Raw genomic sequence first — 21440 nt, forward strand, 5'->3', positions numbered from 1 at the left:
CCCACTGAATTTTCAGTGGATTGAAAATTAAGTGAAATTGTTGCTTGAATTTTCTAACAGTGAAGTGTACCGCAAATTTCAGTAAAACATTTTAACAATCTGTTAGAAATTTTTTGAAATTTAAGTAGCAGATGCATTTGAATTTTCAATATTCGGAACTTGAATTCAATTTCAGACTAAATTGCTCACGGAATTCCTGATTTATCTTGGAAATGCAATAAAACTAAGTTTTTCATGATGAATGATCGAAAATTAAGCAACAGATTGAAAATTCAGAAGGAAAGTTGCCTGAATTGTCACGATTTTCAGTAATTTTCATAGTCGTATGAACCTGAGAAATCAAATTTCATTGAACATTCAAGAAAATTGTCTGATTTATCAATCCCAAGATCAATGGAAATTCCATATAAATTATTCGTTGTAAAAAATTTCAACACTTTCTACCTGAAATTTCAATAGTAATTTTCTACCAGTGTAGTGAATAAAGTGATCCACGTCAATCTTCATCTCTCCATGAATTTACCACCCCAAAACCCCCATCGACCCCCAAATAACCCCAATTTACTTCATTTCAGGTGACTGTTAGAGATGATGGAATACCCCCGCTCTCCTCAACAACTCGTGTGGTCGTTCAAGTGGAAGATATCAACGACCACGGGCCCGAATTCGAGCAGAAGTTTTACACCGTTCGTATACCAGCCACGTCCGACATCGATAAGCCACTCTTCCAGGTACAAATTTTCACTCCCCTCTGCTATCACTACAACTTGTGGTTTTCTCCGCCCGTAGTTACAAGTTTTGGGATTTTGGATTTATTGATTTTCTTGTACTCAAACTCACACCCTACTTCCACACATGGAATTAACAGCCGAGTGATCCTCATGCATACCATAGCAACGTTGGGATAAAATGCCTCTTCCCCCTTCATTTTTCAGAGAGCCTTGATGGTGTGATGACCCTTCCATAGTAACGAACATTGATGTGGATTTGAAACAGTAGCTTTTGCTTCCCCCACCCCCCCTGCCCGCCCCCTCATAAAAAACATGTACAATTAAAGTGAATCCATAAACACACACCACCCCGAGCATTTCCTGTGTACAATATTACCACAAAAATATTAATTCATCGTGTACAAATGGAAGTTCCCATAAACGCACAAATTAATATGCACATTAAAACACGCTAGTTTTACGTTCACGGTAATACCACGATATCACGTTAGAATCAATGGCAGTTATTATTTTATTAGAGTCCATTAATCCAGCGTATTCATCACAATGAAGGACCTCATAAAAATTAATGAATAGAACAGCAAAACGAATTATCATGAAAAGACCAAAAACAAACAAAGTAAAGATTTTATTATGAAAAGTAGAAGGTTAAAAAGCCGTAACTCTTGATTTCCCGACAGAAATCGAAGAACCGCTCGAGGGCATACGACCTATCGAGTGATAGCGATACATTGCTCGAGAATGGAACATGGGAGACGTATAGCCCCGACACCCTATCTGGAGATCGTGTCTTCAGGGTAAGAGAAATGTATAAAGAGAGAGAAAAATAAATTATCGGAACATGCGGTACGTCAGAGTAAAATCGATCATTATGAGAGGACTGATAATTTTTTTGAATAAATAATCAGTACGAGCGAATATCGTTTGATTCAATTGGGCGAGTTAGAATGAGCTGACGGCTGAACAAGGTGCTTCAATTGTTCATTAATTGATTAATTTATTCATTTATTTTGTGGCTCATGCCCGTGGCTGCTCGAGAGATATTTAAACAGAGGAAAATGACTTCAAAATAACTTCCTCTGTGTAAACATCTCCATCCCCATCAAAAAATATATAAAAAATATACACAATATGGGCCAATTCCACATATTCTCCAAATTTATAAAAAAAAAATATAATATATTCTTTTATATAACTGGGCCAATTTACGATATTATTTATATATTTTTCAAAACAAATTTTTCCGTGTGGCCAGGAAATTTAATGTTCCCAACAATTTTTAATTCCTCATTAACCTTCCGGCATGTGAAATGAATATTTCCCCGGATAAATCCATCTAAACATTGATTTTAAACTTCATTATCAAGACAATAATGATAACCCTAGTCTGCATGGTTGCATCTCACCCCAGAGGGTTGATATAAGAATGCCTAGAGCCATCTACATGCTGCACGTAACTGAATGTTGAATTTGGCTCCGTATGATTGGCATTAAATCATTGCCAGCCATCTCTCGTTGCACACAATCTTATCTCATACAAATCGAAATGATTCAGTTGACACAAACCCAGCCCCATGCTATACCCGGCATCCATCCACTCTGAATTTTCTTGTTTGTATGTACGTGTAACTCTTTATACGCCTGCTGGTTATAACCGTGCCCAAGAAACCCCGTCGTTGTTCAGTGTCAAAATGATAAGATCAAATGTCGCATGGCAAGCACACATTACTTTGATTTTTTCTCCCTCCTCCCCCCCCTCTCCTCTCTCCTTCTCTTTTACCTCTCTGATTTATCTTTTTTCTTTCATCAATTTTAGTTTGCCTTGCAGACCACTCTGCCCCCAGTGTCAGTGAGAGACCTCCAGGCTTTCGATTTATCTTTTAACGCTCAAAGAGCATGCTGAATGAGAATGCAATGCTTAATATACATTTTAATGGATATATCCCTGTGAAAGATATTAATACTTGATTTACTAAATGCAGGTGAAGAGATATCCAGGGGCTATAAATTAATGACAAATTAACAAACAATTTTACAGCTAACTCAGTCATCAAGTGAATTTACATTCTGTGATTAAGTGGAGTGAGGTGATAAATGCACTTGCTGAAGTATTATTAACACGGTGAATGTTCCAGTCTCACCAGTGTTCATCAGAGTTATTTCACTCCCGTGAAAAGATAACAGCAGTCTCTGTCTCTCTCACTTCGGTTAATGACAGAATTCCGTAATAAGCTCCACTCAATATTTCTCGTGACAACAATTTCTTCTGACAGGTGCTCGCCAATGACAGAGACGTGGGTGACAATGGAAAGATAACATACAGCATCAAGGGGGGCAGGAACAAGGGAAAATTCAGGATTCATCCGACAACGGGAATGGTGTACTCGCAGAAGGGTTTCGAAGTTGGACAGGAGTACGAGATGCTGGTAAGCCACAAAAATCCACTCACACTGTTGGAATTTTTTTGAAATTTAAGTAACAGATGCATTTGAATTTTTAATATTCTGAACTTGAATTCAATTTCAGACTAAATTGCTCATGGAATTCCTGATTCATCTTGGAAATTCAATAAAATTAAGTTTTTCATTATGAATGATCATTGAATTTTCAGTGAGAATTTAGATTTTCAAACCTATCGCGAAAATTAAGCAATAGATTGAAAATTCAGAAGAAAAGTTGCCTGAATTTCCATGATTTTCAGTAATTTTGATTGTCGTATGAACCTGAGAAATCAAATTCCACTGAGTATTCAAGAAAATTGACTGATTTATCAATTCCAAGCTCAATAGAAATTCCATATAAATTATTCGCCCATTTTTTGCACTCAGTAATGACTTACTGTTTAAGATACGAGCGGCTGACAACGGTGAACCACAGAGGAGTCATCAGACTCGCGTCTCAGTGCAGGTTGTCGAGGCGCCCAAAGAGTCCGAGTATGCCCCAGTCTTCAAGACAAACAATCAAACGGCTGCGGTGACAGAGAGCGATGAAGTTGGCTTTCTTGTGGCCCTCGTCCAGGCAACCGACAAAGACGGTGATACCCTGTGGTACGACATCGTTGATGGCGACAAGAGAGATGAATTTTTCATCGGTCGTGACAATGGAAACGTACTATTAGCGAGAAAACTCGACTGGGAGACGCAGAATTTTTACAACTTGACGATATCCGTGACTGATGGTATATTTACCACAAAAACTCAGTTATTAGTAACGGTGATTGACATAAACGATCATCGTCCCGAGTTCTCCGAGAGTACATACAGAGTTGAGATATCGGAGAATGTTGAGAAGGGCGAGAGGGTTTTGCAGCTGCATGCAACCGACAGGGACGAGGATAAGAAGGTGTTTTACAGCCTCCATGCAGCCCAGAATCAACAATCACTCGAGATATTCCACGTTGACTCGATAACTGGCACAATTACCCTGAACGACTACTTGGATCGTGAAGCAATCGAGGAACACATACTCACTGTTATGGTGAGGGATCAGGGAACTCCGGCGAAAAGAAATTACGCCAAAGTTGTTGTTACAGTTCACGATCACAACGATCATGTACCCGAGTTTATAAACGAAATAATTCAGGGCAAAGTTTACGAGACATCGCCGATTGGCACAGCTGTTGTACAGATCTGTGCTATTGATCGTGACAGAGGTGACAATGCTAGAATCACGTATTCCATTACATCGGGAAATGTTGGTAATGTATTTTCGATTGATCCTGATTTGGGTATTGTGAGGGTTGCACGTGATCTGGATCTCAGTGTCACTGCTGAGTATATTTTACTCGTGAAAGCTACGGATCATGGCTCACCACCGCTCACCAATACTGTGCCAGTTGATGTTGTTGTGACAATGGCTGACAATGCACCACCGAGATTTTTGCAGCGTGAACTTGCAGCTGAAATTTATGAGAATCAACAGACTGGTACTTATGTTAAACACGTTGAAGCCAGGAGTACATCGTCATTGCAATTCGAGATAACTAATGGTAACAAGGACGATATGTTCTTCGTGAATCCGAGTACTGGCGTTATAACAACGAAGAATCGATTGGATTACGAGAGGATTAAATTCTACAATCTGACTATTTCTGCAACTAACATGGCTGGTGCAACAGCAATGTGCAGCGTTATTGTTCATGTTTTGGACAGAAATGATAACCCACCCAAGTTCCTACAGGCTATTTACAATGGTGAGATCAGTGAAGGCGCCAGTATTGGATCACTCGTACTGACTAATTCAAGCTCACCCTTGGTTATTAAAGCCGAAGACGCCGACTCGGAGTTGAATGCACTGCTCAGTTACGATATCGTGGAGGATCTACCGAGGAAGTATTTTCACATTGACTCGAGCACTGGCGCTATCAGGACTATAATGGTACTCGACCACGAGACAATTCCCAATTTTGAGTTTCACGTTAAAGTCTCGGACTTGGGGAAGCCTAAATTGTCGTCGGAGACGACTGCCAAAGTGATGATTGCTGTTACTGACGTCAACGACTGCCCACCGAAATTCTCCCAGACGAATTACAGCGCAACTGTTCTCCTCCCGACGTACAAAAACGTCAAAGTCCTTCAGGTGAACGCGGTGGATCCTGACAGCACCAAGGAGCCTCTCAGGTACGACGTAATCGACGGTAACAAGAATCAAACGTTTGAAATTGACTCCCAGAACGGTGTTATCACCATCAACGAGCCTGATCGAATGAAGAAATTTTATCTTCTTCATGTACGCGTCTCAGATGACAAGTACTCGGGTGTTGCACAGGTCTCCGTCAATGTAGAGCAATCGGAAAATTCCGGACTTGTGTTCCAACGAAACATCTACGAAGGCGCAATTGAGGAGAACTCGACGAAAATAATGACTGTTGCTGTTGTTAATGTACTTGGCTCGGCATTGAACGAACACATAATCTTCAGTATTCTCAATCCAACTGATATGTTTGAAATTGGAAGAACATCGGGGGTTATAAGGACAACTGGTAAACGTTTTGACAGAGAAACAACTGATCATTACGAGCTTATTGTTGAGGCCAAGAGTCATGCAGTGGAAAGAGATAAACCGAGGGTTGCACATGTCATAGTCAATGTTACCATTCTCGACATTAACGACAATTGCCCCATGTTCGTGAATCTTCCGTATTATGCGGTTGTTTCGGTCGATGCGCAGAAAGGCAGTGTTATCACGAAGGTAAGATACTTGTTTCGTTTTGAAATTGGGTATTCAGGCTAATTTTATTGAAAATCGAAATAATTAACTTTCCGGCGGTAAGGGAGGGATTTTTTTTTTTTTCGCTCTTATACCGTTTTGGGTTTTTACGATTTGTTTCCCTCCCCCCCACCCACCCACTGTACCGCATTCGCCGAAGGACAAAGGCAATTTTCCTTAGGAAAAACCTCATTTGAGGAAAAAACCTGCCCAGATTTAGTCGCCTTTTACGAGTCTCGCTCGACAATGAAACCGTGAGAGTGTCACAAATTTTGACAGTTCGTGAACAGAAGACATAGGATACAAGTTCAAGTTGTTCACGAACTTTAGTGCTCGACTGTACATTTATAAAAACTAGTCTAGAGAAAGTTAAATGAACAATATCGTTTTTAACAGTAAACTTTGGTCAAATATAATTGACTCTCGAGTTTAATTCTTATGTGTTCGTTGAAAGATGAATTTTTTTGTTGGAATGATTTTTTTTATCATATAATTTGCTTATTTGAATTTGTATTGTGTTTACATTGCGCTTAAAAAGAGAGTTTTTTTCATTGCCTTAATGTGACAGGAAAAAAAGCACTTCATTACCAATCTCACACTCTAACCACGCAGCCACCGCCGTCGGTGAAAATCGAAATAATTATTTACATTGATTAATTTGTCATTTTATAAATCCGTCAACGCGAATCGTAACAGTTCGTGTTAACTGTAATATTTGCTTACAGCAATGCCCTCAGTGTATGCAAAAATATCCTAATTCCAATTAATCATAAATGACTAAATTCTCTTGAAGACGATCGAAATATATCGCGTTGAAATTAAATTGATAAATTATATCAATTCGTTATCATTTAATAATTGCAATTCAAGCAAAGTAAACAAATAATTACTCATTATTTTACTCCTTAAATAACGCATAACATTAAAATCCAGGAAATATCATTCTTATTCAACGAAATAACCCAAACGGAATAACCTGAGGTGAAATTGTTTACAAGTCAGGAGTATCGTTAAGGCAACGACACACGACACTTATCTCCCTCTCTCTTGATATCTCTATTAATTTTTTTGGTAAGATTTATTCATGTGGTGGGGCATTATTGAAACGACTGTGACTATCCCCTATCTCCCGCCCCGAAACTTTACCAATAAAACTTTGGGGTGAGCCTAGGTTCACGCAATCGATATGGATAGCGGTGACAATGGCGAAGTGAGATACGAGCTGAAGAAGGGTCACGGTGAGCTTTTCAAGGTATCCCGGAAAACAGGGGAAATATCACTGAAACAGAATCTCGAGGGCCATAACCGAGAGTATCAGTTGACAATAGCTGCGTACGACGGTGGTAAGTGCTCGATAAATTTCCCCCTCTTTATCAATCGTCGGGATCTTTCATTTCACACGACATTTCTCTCGTTTCTCTCAAGGTCTGACACCCTGTTCAATCGAAGTGGCAGTCAATGTTAAAGTGATTGATCGATCAATGCCAACATTCGACAAACAATTCTACACGGACGATGTGTTTGAGAATATCGAGGTTGACACACCACTCTCACTGTCTATTCAAGCCAAGTCGGATCTCGATCGCAAACTTATCTACAGTATCACGAAGGGCAACGACTTTGAGGAGTTTGCCCTGAACTTTAACACCGGTGAGTCTGAATATCATATCGAAGCTCAATTTGGAGATTATGAGACAGTAATTCCCTTCTGTCCTCGAATTATCCACCCCCAGCCCACCCCACCCCCCACCCCCCAAATAAATGCTTTATTGAGAAGTTTCGAAATTAAAGTATTGTTGTATCTACCTGTTTCGCAGCCCCCGACAATAACAATGGTCCCTGTGAGTATAAAAAAAACAACAGACTCGTTAAATCAGCCTGCTATATGTGTTGCTGTACATTTTTTTAGCTGACGCCATTTATTATGCACATATTATTTTATGCGTTTTATCATTTTTTTTCTCATAAAATTGAGAATTTTTCTTTTTACGTTTTATCAGGCACGCTATTTTATTTTATTTCTCTCGTTCTAACAGCCCTCATTAACTACCATCAGCGATACTAACACTCGTAGATGTTCATTCATCGTTGTGCATGTAAACGATTTTCACATTAAGACGGGTACGTAAATATCCGAAATTCCGTTTTTCAGTATTTTTTTTTTTCACAAATGAACCCCCCTAGGCGGTACACGTAGCTTTTGTGGCACAAAATTGTCGCTTTATTTGATCAATGCCTGGAAAATTCATGGAGTTTTATATTTTTCATTCGAGTGCATAAACACGAGATATTTGAGCACCCATGTAAATCCATTCCATTCACCGACCTCTCATTGTTTGTACAAAATACACCGTACATATATCCACTCTCCTTTTCATCCATATTCGATAGTAAAAATATATATTCACATTCGCATTCATTAGTGCATTGAAAATGAACGAAAAGTCCGACAATTCAATGGTCATTCACTGCTTACCTTTTTGGGTTTACAATGTGCTTTTTTCTCAATCTCCGAAATAGGTACAATCTACGTTGTGGACGAGTTGGATTACGAGCAGAAGAAACAGTACGAACTAACAGTACGTGCTACGGACAGTGTGTCGGGTGTTTACGCCGAAGTGCTTGTCAGTATTCTCGTTCAAGATGTCAACGATTGCCCGCCGGAATTTACACAGGACTCGTACAACATATCAGTCTCGGAGGCAGCACCCTTCGGCACTTCTATACTCACTGTCAGCACGAGAGACAACGACACTGGTAAGCCTATAAAAATAACCCATTCACAAACAATCAATTTTCTGTCGTAAAAGAATTCCTTTGAAATTGCTGCAAATATGCATTATTTAAATATATTTATCTGAATTTTCTTCATTTCAATAGCGAAGTGGTAAAACGGTTTAAATCGACTCATCTCCCAGTTGAGTTTTTGAGGAATATTTCCGAATCTAAGGGAGATAGCGAAATTTTCGTAATTGCATTTGTTGTAGGTCTCAATCGGCTCTACAAAAAAGGTTATAATAAATATTTAGCTATCTCCCTTAGATTCCGAGATATTCATTGAAAACTGGTCAATAGTCAAAATATACTTGAACCGTTTTACCACTTCGCTACTGATTTCCATTTATTTTCATCGAATAATTTAACTTGAGGATGTTTATCCAAAATCGCAAGTATTTGAACAAAATTGATTTTTTTAAACTGAGAGATATTCCCTTCACTTTGATACAAATTTCAATCCACCAACCCATGTTCATTATTTAGGAATGAAATAGACAAAATACACCAAATGCATGCGCTAACATGCGCTTATATGAGATAGAATCATTCAAATATTTCCTCTTTTTGCCCGTAAACAAATTTCACAAGAGCCCGTGCATAAGGACAAATAAGTTTATTCATTCCAGCCGAGATTATTGCGATTAATTTTTTTTAACGCTAGAAAAGTTAGTTTTATATGTTCTGCTGCTTGACCATGAAAAAAAAAACACATTTGCCGAAAATTAACCGCCACTGTCTAAACATCCTCAATAAATTTCGCTACTCCCAATTCTTCTTTTCACCAATTCCAATAGATTCCAAAATCAACTCAGAGATCGTTTACCCATGAAATTAAATTCCCCCTTAATTTCTAATTACAGGCATCAATCAGGAGGTCGTTTATGCGATACAAAACGACACATTAAACAGCAACGATCTATTCCACATTGATCCAAAGGAGGGTGTACTCCTCCTAAAGAGATCACTCGACCATGAAACTCATGATTCTCATCACTTCACGGTAATTGCAACAGACCGTGGTATTCCGCCGCTCTCAAGCACTGCACACGTCTGGATCACTGTCATTGACATGAACGACAACCCCCCGAAATTCGAGCAGCCGTCGTACACGTGTTCACTGTCGGAGGACGCTGAGCGCGGCCAATTCGTGACAGTAGTGACGGCCAGTGATCCCGATTTCGTCGATGAGAAGTTAACTTACACCATTGTCGGTGGCAATGACCAGCAGACCTACAGCATCGATCAGTCAACGGGAATCATAACACTGATCAATATGCAGAACTTTGGCGATCAGAAGTTGACGATGCTGAATGTCTCGGTTACGGATGGAGTTTACACGAGTTTCACACGAGTCAAAATTGAAATACTACCCGCTAACAGGCACAACCCCAAGTTTGCTAATCCCCTCATCGAGGTCACTGTTATGGAGAATCAATTACCCGGGAGATTAGTTGCCACTGTCTTCGCCACAGACGAAGATTTCGGTGATTACGGCCACGTTGTTTACTCAATTCCCTCAGCAATGATGCGCGATATATTCGACATTAATCGAGTTACCGGAGAAATTATGACGAAGAAGAAGTTGGATCGCGAGACGAAAAAATTCTACGAAATTCCAGTTATGGCGACCGACGACGGGGGCAGATCGGGATTCGTTATTGTCAGAGTCAAAGTGGGGGATGAGAACGACAACCCCCCGGTGTTTTTACTGCGCGAGTACAAGACATCTGTGCACAGCAACACAACGAAGAACATTCCCTTCGCCAAAGTGAAGGCCCACGACATCGACGACGAGGAGTCGGCGAAAATCGAGTACTCGATTTACGAGCCCCAAAATTCAGAGATGAAGAAGCTGTTTGGTGTCGATCCAGACACAGGGGCTGTGTTTCTCCTGAAAAATGCAGCCCCTCTGGAGAACCAATTGTTCGAATTCTTCATTCGCGCCACGGACAAGGGTGTTAAGCCCCACCACGCCGATGTGCCATTCACAGTCTACGTGATGAGTCCCACAGATGTGCCCCCCCTGTTCGAGTGGAAAGAGGACAAGTTCTTCGTATCCGAGGCGTCGCCAATCGGCACTCCAATAACTCGACTCAAAACATTGACAAACAACACCGTAAACTACAGAATTCTCTCTGGAGACGATCAGACTCAGGCGTTCGCCATAAACAAACAGGGACAAATAACACTGGTTAGAAATCTAGACCGAGAACTGCGGGATAATCACTTGATTGCTGTACTCGCTGAAACCGACTCGAGTCCCCCATTGACAGCCCTAGCGGAAATATCTCTCCAAGTGCTCGACGAGAACGATCATGCACCCAAGTTTGAGAGCAATCCCTACACAGTTACACTTGCTGAAAACATCGAGGAGGGCACGTCAATTCTCAAAGTCATAGCGCACGACGAGGACTTGGGAAATAATGGTGAAGTGAGATACTCATTCGGCACTGACATCGGTGAATTGGCAAACGTCTTCACAGTGGATGCATACACCGGCTGGATATCCACACTCGTTCAGCTCGACAAAGAGAAACAGCCGGAATTCAAATTTCAGGTTGTTGCCACTGACAATGGTAATCCTAAACACTTTGCCAGGACCTCGGTGCACGTTAAGTTGAAGGATTACAATGACAATTCACCAGTTTTCGTGAACGATAGGTACGGGGCTACGGTCAAGGAAGATGCACTTCCGGGCACTGTTGTGGTGAAACTCGTGACGGTTGACAAAGATATTGATCTGTCTACGCCCGTTGAGTTTTACATCACTGGTGGGGATGCCAGATCGCAGTTTCAAGTGAGGGCCACTGGAGAAGTTTATGTGGCCAAGGCACTGGACAGAGAGACCGTCGACAGATACGAATTGAATGTCGTGGGGACTGATGGAAAATTTGTCTTTGATACCAAAGTTACAGTCCAAGTATTGGATGTCAATGACAATCCCCCGTATTGTTTGAGGTACAGATACAGGGAAATTCTGTCCGAGGGATCACATCCTGGTACATACGTACTCACTGTTCTCGCCACTGATTATGATGACGAGTCGAATGCTAAACTTCGGTTCTACCTGACTGACGACAACAATGGCAATCACAACGACAAGTTCTCGTTGGATAAAGACACTGGGGTGCTCAAGACAATTGGACAATTGGACAGGGAGACTCAGTCCAAGTATTCCCTCACAGCGCACGTTCAAGACCGTGATAAATCGTACTGGGAGTGTTCGTCTCAATTAGAAATTATCATCTCTGATCTCAACGATAATGCACCAAGATTCACAATGTCTTCCTACAGCACTGCTCTTCCGGAGGACGTTAAAGTTGGCACACTCGTTACCAAAGTTCACGCCACCGACGACGATATCGGTATCAATCGTAAAGTTAGGTATGAGTTTGTGGACTCAGCGAATGGACACTTCTTGATCACTTCGGACAGCGGTATTGTGACACTGGCCAAACCACTGGACAGAGAGACCAAAGAGATGTACAATTTGACAGTTAAAGCCCTGGATCAGGGCACCCCCCAGTTGTTCAGCACAGCAACATTAATCGTTAATGTACAAGATATCAACGACAATCCCCCCGAGTTTGTTACCAAATTGTACTTCGCCAGTGTTCCTGAAATCGATCAAGTTGGGGCCGAAGTGGCGCGAGTTATGGCTGTGTCGAAGGACACCGGTGTTAACGCCATGGTTTATTACTCAATAGTAGGCGGAAACGAGCATAAAAAGTTTCATATTGACAATAACACTGGCATTATATCCATTGCTGAGCAACTGGATTACGAGAGAGCTCGTGATTATTTCCTAACGATCCAGGCGATTGATGGTGGTATACCACCACTTCGAAACTACGCAACAGTCAATATAACCGTGACTGATTGCAACGACAATGCACCAAATTTCAATCAACTGTCGTACCGTGCTGCGGTTAGAGAAGACGCCAAAGTTGGCGATGAAGTTACAAGAGTGTCTGCCCACGATCTAGACAGCAATGAAAATGGAAATGTGTCTTATTCGATTGAACGTGGAGATCGCTTGAAACAATTCAAAATTGATAGACGTACTGGGATTATAACAGTCTCAGCTGAATTGGATCGTGAGGCAATACCGAATTACGATCTCGAGGTGCACGCCAGAGACGGTGGCCAGCCCACACTCGAGACATCAGTCATCGTTAATATTGAAATAACCGATGCTAATGACAATCCACCACTGTTCAGCGAGCAGAATTACACAGCTGTTGTGCAGGAGGACAAAAAATTGGATCACACTATTCTAAAATTCCTGGTAACTGACGGCGATATTGCACCCAATGCCGAGCCATATACCTTTGATTTTCGCTCGGGGAACGAGGGCGACGCCTTCAAACTCGAGCAGGATGGAACTCTGAGGACAGCTATGAAATTTAATAGCCGAGTCAAGGATCGATATCTACTGCACATAAGGGTATTTGATAATGGCAGTCAGCCGTTGTACTCCGATGCATGGGTTTTAGTGAAGATCATTGAAGAGTCGCAATATCCACCGGTAATAATACCCCTTGATATCATGATAAATTCATACATTGATGAGTATCCCGGCGGTGTTATCGGACGAGTACACGCTAGTGACAGAGATCAATACGACACACTTCATTACAGTTTAGTTCCATCGGTCAGCAATGCCGATCTCTTTCAGATTGACAAGGACGATGGGACACTGAGGGCACTGCCAATGCCCGATGTCGGCGAGTACCGAATAAACGTTAGCGTTTCGGACGGAAAATTTCAGTCCCACGCGATCATCAAAGTGGACGTTGAGCTCATCTCCCAGGAGATGCTCGACAACTCGGTCATCATCAGGTTCCGCGAGGTGAGCCCCGAGGACTTTATTTTCAGCCATCGAAAGGGCTTCCTCAGAACGGTCAGGCACGCCATGAATTGCCGTCTGAAAGACATTGTTATCATCGGCGTGCAGGCCTCCACCGACGACAACGTAAACGTGATCAAGTCCCGAATGGTGCGTCAGGCCATTCACAACGATCTCGACCTCCTCTTCGCCGTTCGTAAATCAAATCCACTGCTCGGTGGGCCGGGTTTCTACACCTCCGAGAGCATTCGCGAGGCTCTCAATCAGCACATCGAGGAGCTCGAGGAGTCCACGAAGCTTGTGGTGGAGGAAATAGTGAGATTCAAGTGTAATAAGGGCCAGTGTGTGTACGGCGAGTGTCACGAGAGGATTGTCCTCGATCAGGGCGAGATAACCCCGATATCCAGCGACGTCATGAGCTTTGTATCGCCCAAACATAGACACAAACTCGAGTGCACTTGCAAGGAGGGCTACGCCGGTGATCACTGTCAAATTGTCGTCAACGAGTGCGCAGGGGATCCGTGTCAGTCTTTCAAGGTTTGCATTCCCGACTCGTCGACTCTGGGCTACTCCTGCCTCTGCCCCGAGGGCTTTGCGGGGCCCACTTGCGACATCGACATGTCCAAGTGTCACGACGAGTCGTGCTATGTCCCGAGAAATCCGATATCCTTCGTCGGCAAGAGTTACGCACGATACAAGATCGATAAGAGCCAGATAAGGCAGACGATTGAGGACCGTTTGAGCCTGTCCCTGCGGGTGAGAACGGTCCAGCCCACTGGCAACCTCATGTACGCCGCTGGAAAGATCGACTACAATATCCTGGAGATTGTCAATGGGGCGGCCCAGTACAAATTCGATTTGGGCAGTGGTGAGGGCCTCGTCCGAGTCAGCAGTGTCTTCGTCAGTGATGGACAGTGGCACGAGATACAACTGGAGCGTGAAAGCAATTCCGCAAGGCTGACTGTCGATGGGAAACACGTTGCCCATGGCTCGGCCCCTGGTATCAATGACATTCTGAATTTACAGTCTGACGATTTGTACCTCGGGGCCGAGGTGCGCAAGCATCCGTCAATCCTGGGATTTGAGGACGTTCAGAGGGGCTTTGTTGGGTGCATGGACGACGTCAAAATCTCCAAAGTTGCAGTGCCCATGCACATGAGTGGGGCCAGCAGTGTGGCTGTTCTGAAGCGCTTTGCCAATGTTGAATTTAGTTGTGACACTGCTACGATACTGATTCCACCTGGGGTGTGTGGCTCGCAGCCCTGTCAGAATGGGGGTACCTGCAGGGAGACTGATGGGGATGGCTATGAATGCCAGTGTCACGGGAGATTCACTGGTTTAGCTTGTGAAATCGATACTGATCCGTGCGCATCATCGCCTTGTCTATATGGTGGACGCTGTAAGCCACTGCCGGAAGGTGGTGATTACTCGTGCGATTGTGTCGGGCCGAGTTTGTCTGGTAAGCGATGTGAATTTGGGAGATACTGCAGTCCAAATCCATGTATTCACGGGGGAATATGCGAGGAGGGTAACAGTGGACCTATTTGCAAGTGTCACGCGTTCACTGGTGAAAGATGTGAGAGCGATATCGACGAGTGCGAGAATAACCCATGCACCAATGGTGGCACTTGTGTCAATGAGATTGGAAGTTACAGGTGTATATGCCCTCCTAATATGACGGGGATAAATTGCCTGAGTCCTGTTTTCTCGACGTCAAGTATCTCGGAGCACTTTAACATCACTGGGGAGCAGCTGATGTGGATTGGAATTGCCCTCGCTGCCAATATATTTCTCATCATCGTCTTCATTACGTACAGGAAAATACGGAATAAGAGGAGCAGGGCGAGGGCTAATAACATCAATAATGAGACGAGAAAACAGATTGTCTTGAACTCAGCGAGAACTAACGATCACGAGTTCAAGCGCAGCTCAAAGTTGAGCAATTTGGAAGTTATACAGGTGATTATACGAATTTTAATCGTCATTGCGTGTTTAGAGTTGTTTCGAGCATGAAATTCATTGATGATCATTGTCGCAGGATGCAGCTCGAATCATTTTATTTGCCAATTTTTCTTTGCTTCTGTCGACTTTTTTCCTCTTGTTTTCACAGACAATTTCTCTTCATTTCCTCAGTTTTGATTATGTGATTATGGAGTTTGTGTGATTTCGTTTTTGTTTCTAATATTTTTACAGAGAGAACCTCCCCAATGCCCTCCCAGACCCGCATCCTATACCCCAAGCTCCAACAACGAGCCAACGGCATACAGCAATTCAGCAGCAGTCGCTCTCAATAATCTCGATACACTGCGTAGTTATGGGAGCGCTGGGGATGAGTTAGAAAATTTTCCCCCTGATTATTTGAGAAATCTCAATCGAAGTACCCCAGTGCCCAATCCGACCCTTACACTAGCTAATCCAGTGGGTGGAAATGCAACTGGCAGTGATACGGATAGCCTCCACAAGCCATCTTGGCAGGAGCAGATGCAGCTTGCATCGTTTATCACCGATACAGCTAAAATTAAAAATGGTAAGTAGAGTGATGAAAGAAAAAATGAAAAAAAAAAAACATGAGAGAAACGAAGCAAAATATACTAATCAACATTCTAGATTAATTTTTCTCGAATACGCGGCTTCTTATTATACTTTATAATTTTGCTTGCGGCATGCATCGATCGTAGCTTTTCATTTCACTTTCATTTCATTCTTGAAGAAATGTCATTCGTTCACCTCGCAGTATTTCTCAAGTCAGTTTTGAAGGTTTTATTCTCCATCTGAGATTATTTATTAAGTCTTATGTGCCTGGGTGTGGCAACAAGTACATTATTAACAATTAGGTGTGTCGTGTGTGTACTAACAGACCTGAAACGAGCGAGCCCAGTGGTACCAGAGCTGACCACTGGAGGACTTCTACTAAATTCAACACGCCGGATACCTCATGGGGGTGGCACCTCCGTAGCATCCCTATCGTCTGTTGAGGATGATCCTCGTATTGTCGGTGGTAAGTGGACCCAAGCAGAATGAAAATGCTTGGAAATATATGACCAAGGGGGAGATGAGTAGAATGGCTTTTGTACTATTGCGGCACACCGGTGGCTTTGCCTGTTGTAATCCAATGGATTCTCGGATTTTTTTTTCTATCACTGTCTACTCGACTGCTGTGCAATCTCTCTCAGTCTCTCTCTCTCTCTCTCTCTCTCACTGTATCTTTTTGCTGTCGTGATTTTTGGGTGTCGGTGTACAGTTGGTTCGTTCAATGCGTTCTAGGGTATCACTGGGACTGCTCAGACTGGGTCAGGCCGAGTCAGAACCCTCTTCCTAATATCACAGAGGTACCTGGCAGCGAAGTTCCAGACTCGTCGAGCTTCCACAGCAATGAGAGTAACGAGTCCAACACTCATCAGTTACCGTCGAGTGAGTGGAATTCATCAATTCAGTGACTTTTTTATGAAACGTTTCAGTGAAGACCTTTACAAACTTTTTTTACCTCCCATAGGTTCCAAACTATTCGTAAAAAACTGTCGTGAAGCACGAAATCGATAACTGAGTGGAACAATCAGTTTTCGATTTGAATGTTCTCAATTTTAGGGAAATGGAAAAATTTATGGAGGACATTTTTTTACAGCGGAGGAGATACGCATGAAAATTTTGCCACCACCCATAAATTAAATGAAACAATAACATCTCTGGATGTGAATTTTATGAATTTATTTTTATGAAGGTTTTTTTTTCAAGATTTCATTGCACGATTTCTGATTTAAGGGGAGACGGAACCCCTTTGTCTACATCAGATCTTAAAATTGTGTTTTCTCCTACAATTATTAATTTCTATCTATGAAATTACTTTATCGACTCGATTTTCGCATTGTTGAGTCAATGAAGTAGTTTAATGAATAAAAAATAATAATTGCAGGAGAAAACACAATTCTAAAGATTAATATAAACGCAGGAGTTCCGTTTCCCCTTAAGGAGATTCGCTTACTATTTTTTATTCCATCAAATTATATTTTTTCACGTTTTTATCCAAAAACCTTCAGTTATCTCACTTAAATCTCCAGATTTCCAAGTGAAATGAAGCTCTCCACTGAGTCATTCTCTTTTTTTTCCTCAGTGCATGGTCCAGTAGATCCAACCCGTGACATTTCAACTCTCAACGAAGACCAAGAATCTGAATACATCGGTGACTCTGAATGCGGTACAGAATTTTCTGAGCACTATCACTGCCCCGAAACACAACGATTAAATCCACTGGACAGCGGTGGTGAGGGTGAATACAAATACAAGGACACAGAGAGCTACCTCAGGCATCCAAACTCGTATCTACCGCATTATAATATACACACGGACACGGAGAACGAGATTAATCCGCTCAATGGCCGCCTTAGTACACTGGAATCTGACGAGGAAGAAGACGACGTAGTGCCTTACGGTTTTCCAAGCATAAGACGTAACAGATGCAAAGGCGATGAGACAGATGAGATGGGCTCTGTCATAACAACACTCGAGGAGAGAAATTCACTGCTCGGTGGTACTAGCAACAGCGATCTGTCCACAAATCTCTGTGAGATTGATGACTCGGAATATGAGATTAATGAGCAGAAGAGCAATGGACGTATCTGGTTATCAGGTAATGGCGTCACACAGACGTCTGTGTGACAATTGCTAGTATTTCATAGGATTATTGATAACATTACTGATTACATCGTGAGGATGAAGAAATTTCATCGGAGATTGTATTCGTCAATATGCAATTTTGTAAATATCAAGTTTGATAATGACTGTAGAATAGGTTTATTATTGCTGGGCAGCTATTTCATGAGAGACTGAATTATTAAAACGACTCAATCAACTGCCGATTAAACTCCAAATTTTGTGGTTTCATTTTTATGATTTTTTTTTTTAACGAAAATTGCGTGAATTATTTTCACGGGATCGCAGGTACCGACACGTACTTAAACTCGAGAAAATTTTTGTTTATTCGGCTGTCAACGTGAAATCATTCGTGGCTATTCAAAGGAAAAAGTCCATAGACCAATGACTATTGTTTAGTGTAACTATTGGTAATTTATTCTTCTCTAGTTATTTCCTCTTTCGGTGGATAAATTGAATGCAAAGTGAATGGCAATTCCAGTGCGACGGGGAATCAGTAACGATATAATAACTTTAATTGTATTTTTGCTAACTATTAACTTGACATTATTTTCGATTAGGTGTAAATGAACCGATGGACTACTTAAACTATTACCAATAACAGAGTGAATAATTGGATTATTTATAGTGTAGTTAATGCTTATAACTTGGATATATAATGAGAAAATAATATGAGAGAAGTGAAACAAAACGCACCCGTTCTGTGCGATGAACACGAGTTAATAGTTTGAAAGATATAAATAATGAGAGTAAATAAAAAATATTTTTACTGTGATGATAATAATGTTTATACGATTATTGAAGAGGAAACTGAATATAACTTGTATCATAATAGTAATCGTAAAGCGTTAAGGTATTGCAAGGTTTTATATATTATAATAAAAAGGGCAGAAAATCTAAATATCATGAAGCATCTAATAATTGCACTGTATTGCTGTCAAATTGACAATGATTTCCTTCCAATCTCAATTTTTTTATCATTAACTTTTTCTAGCTGCCAGTGATTGTTTCATTATTGTTCCATTATCGACCATGTTACTTTGAAAAATCATTGATTAATGTACTTGTTCGATAAGACTGCATTGTAATCATCCCCTTAATTTTTCACGATTTAAGAGTCATTGCTTAATCTGATGTTGATGGATGAGAGAACAAATGTCTACATTGAACTGCCAATATTTTAAATGCCATAAAATAATAAGTTATCCATTGACTCCGTAGACTACAATTTTTCTAATGCCCTTTTTTATTGAAACATCATTTTGCATAAGAGTAGAGATAATTCTTTTCTATAGAGGCAGCTTTAATTTCCTTCTCTTGAAGAGAGAGTTCATGCGGTTTCAGACAGATATTTTTATTAACACTATTTTATGTTTCTACATGGTAATGTAAGAAATCCGCTGAGGTGTAATGAGTCTACTGGGGGAGGGGGGATTGCATAATTGTGAAAACCGCATTAACATTAATCATAACAATGAGCAGGGTGAATTTTTACGTTGACCAATGTAGAGATGAGGTGAAATATGGTGTAGAGATGTTAATAGTGCGATGGTAAATGAATAAAGTGCATGACCGTGCCTCTCCAACTGATTTTGCAGAGTAACGCAGCAATTGTGGATACAATTGAAACTCTAGATAATTTATTCTATATTAGAATGTGGCGCGGTGGGCGACATAGAGAGAAAGAGAGAGAGAGAATTGTATAGTTCTTATTTAACTGAGAAAATGATTATTGTATCAACGAGTCTGTCTGAACTTTGGAAAAATTCAGTGCCCAGTTGCGCGGTCAGATTGATTAAAATTACGTAAATTATTGTCTGGGAAAGTGTTTAATGGTTATTACATTTTGAGTGAGCATTTGTAACGAAATATGAAAAGAGAAAAAGTCTTCAGAATCATCTCACTTCCGAGGCATGAGTAAATGTGCCTCATATTCATGAATAAGAGTCGATGCTGTGCATTCTCATTGTTTTCACTGTTGTGACAAATCATATACTCCCTGTTTCATCAATCATGGTTTTTTTCGCATCGACTTGATCTATCATCTCATGGAATGTATTTATCATAAAGTCATTAGATTACGGAAATGAATGGCAACAAAAATGGGTACAACTACTGAATACTCCTATTAATCATTCCGAGATAGACCTGAACATAGGATACATATCGATACTGAAAAATAATGGGAATGGAGGAGTTGAGGAATGTCAGTGAACTTTCATTGTTTATTAAGGCTCTAAATTAATTTGTACAATATCAGACTATTGTAATAAACAAAGTGAATCTTGCCTATGATGTGTGTTTTATTATTGAATTGAGAGTAGTTTATTATACCTTGAATAATCTGGAAAGTATGTACCACGTTTCTATTTTTGAGGTCCATACGCGGAATAAAATTTGACATCTGAATATCGAATTGAATTTTTCAATTGCATTATTTCAATTCTCTAATTTTTTTTTTCGTCTGGATTGATTCGATATGGATGGAATTCACTTCAAGAAAATTGTTCTCGCAGGTAGCTGACCTACTGATGTCATTAAAGACTCCCACGTTATCATGGACAGATACTGCATCGACCATGCGTTTGACTTCGACATCTTCCCTTTCATGTTCGACAAATAATAAAATTCCCGCGCAAATCCACTGTCCTCACTCGTCCAATCAGACCACCCTCCCGCCCCTCTAGAAATCCAGCGACTGACGACGCATCGCTGCATGGAAACGCGAGTACGAATCGGCGAATAACACCCACAATAACATGTTGCGTGAAACTGTTATTATTACGTAATTCCAAAAAAAAACATGACTCTCGCCTTGGTTGAAGAAACGACGCTAGGTGAAGCCCTCCAGATGCCCCTCCCCCAATCAATGAATAACGAAAAATTTTATCACCAATCGATAGCAAATTGTTTGAAGATTTTTTCGAGTTAAGAAAAAATCGTCAATGCAGTCCTATTATTGTGTAAATTAACAATTCCAATTTCAACTGAACCAGAGTTCATGACCAGAGTTTGTAACAGAGATGTCAGACAACATATGAATGTTTTTTTTTGCTCAAATGAAAGAGCGGCTTGAAAAATGGCGTGCAGAAGTCTTTAATGATGACAAATATCTCTAAAGATGATGTCGGTTTTCAATTGAAAAGCGCAATTGTGACAACATTGTCCAGTGGGGTCTAGGAGTCTCCCCTGGGTCAAAACCATCTTTAGAGGCCCTAGCACGCCAT

General features: G+C 41.1%; 1 protein-coding gene across 1 annotated transcript in view; it reads left to right on the top strand.

Moving 5' to 3' along the window:
- LOC107038385 (fat-like cadherin-related tumor suppressor homolog) overlaps window positions 1–20505 on the top strand; it is a 135396-nt gene extending 114891 nt beyond the window's left edge. The window contains exons 6-18 of the mRNA XM_015257452.2: window positions 576–731; window positions 1412–1528; window positions 3005–3157; window positions 3579–5921; window positions 7111–7282; window positions 7365–7589; window positions 7757–7780; window positions 8460–8696; window positions 9578–15525; window positions 15760–16093; window positions 16424–16564; window positions 16831–16977; window positions 17675–20505. Of these exons, the coding sequence (XP_015112938.1) occupies window positions 576–731; window positions 1412–1528; window positions 3005–3157; window positions 3579–5921; window positions 7111–7282; window positions 7365–7589; window positions 7757–7780; window positions 8460–8696; window positions 9578–15525; window positions 15760–16093; window positions 16424–16564; window positions 16831–16977; window positions 17675–18219 (10542 nt within the window). The 3' untranslated portion in view covers window positions 18220–20505. The remainder of the gene's footprint in view (window positions 1–575; window positions 732–1411; window positions 1529–3004; window positions 3158–3578; window positions 5922–7110; window positions 7283–7364; window positions 7590–7756; window positions 7781–8459; window positions 8697–9577; window positions 15526–15759; window positions 16094–16423; window positions 16565–16830; window positions 16978–17674) is intronic.
- Window positions 20506–21440: the final 935 nt, after the last annotated feature.

This window comes from Diachasma alloeum, unplaced genomic scaffold, assembly GCF_001412515.2.
Source record: "Diachasma alloeum isolate Michigan unplaced genomic scaffold, Dall2.0 Dall_scaffold_00280, whole genome shotgun sequence".
Taxonomy (NCBI): Eukaryota; Metazoa; Arthropoda; class Insecta; order Hymenoptera; family Braconidae; genus Diachasma; species Diachasma alloeum.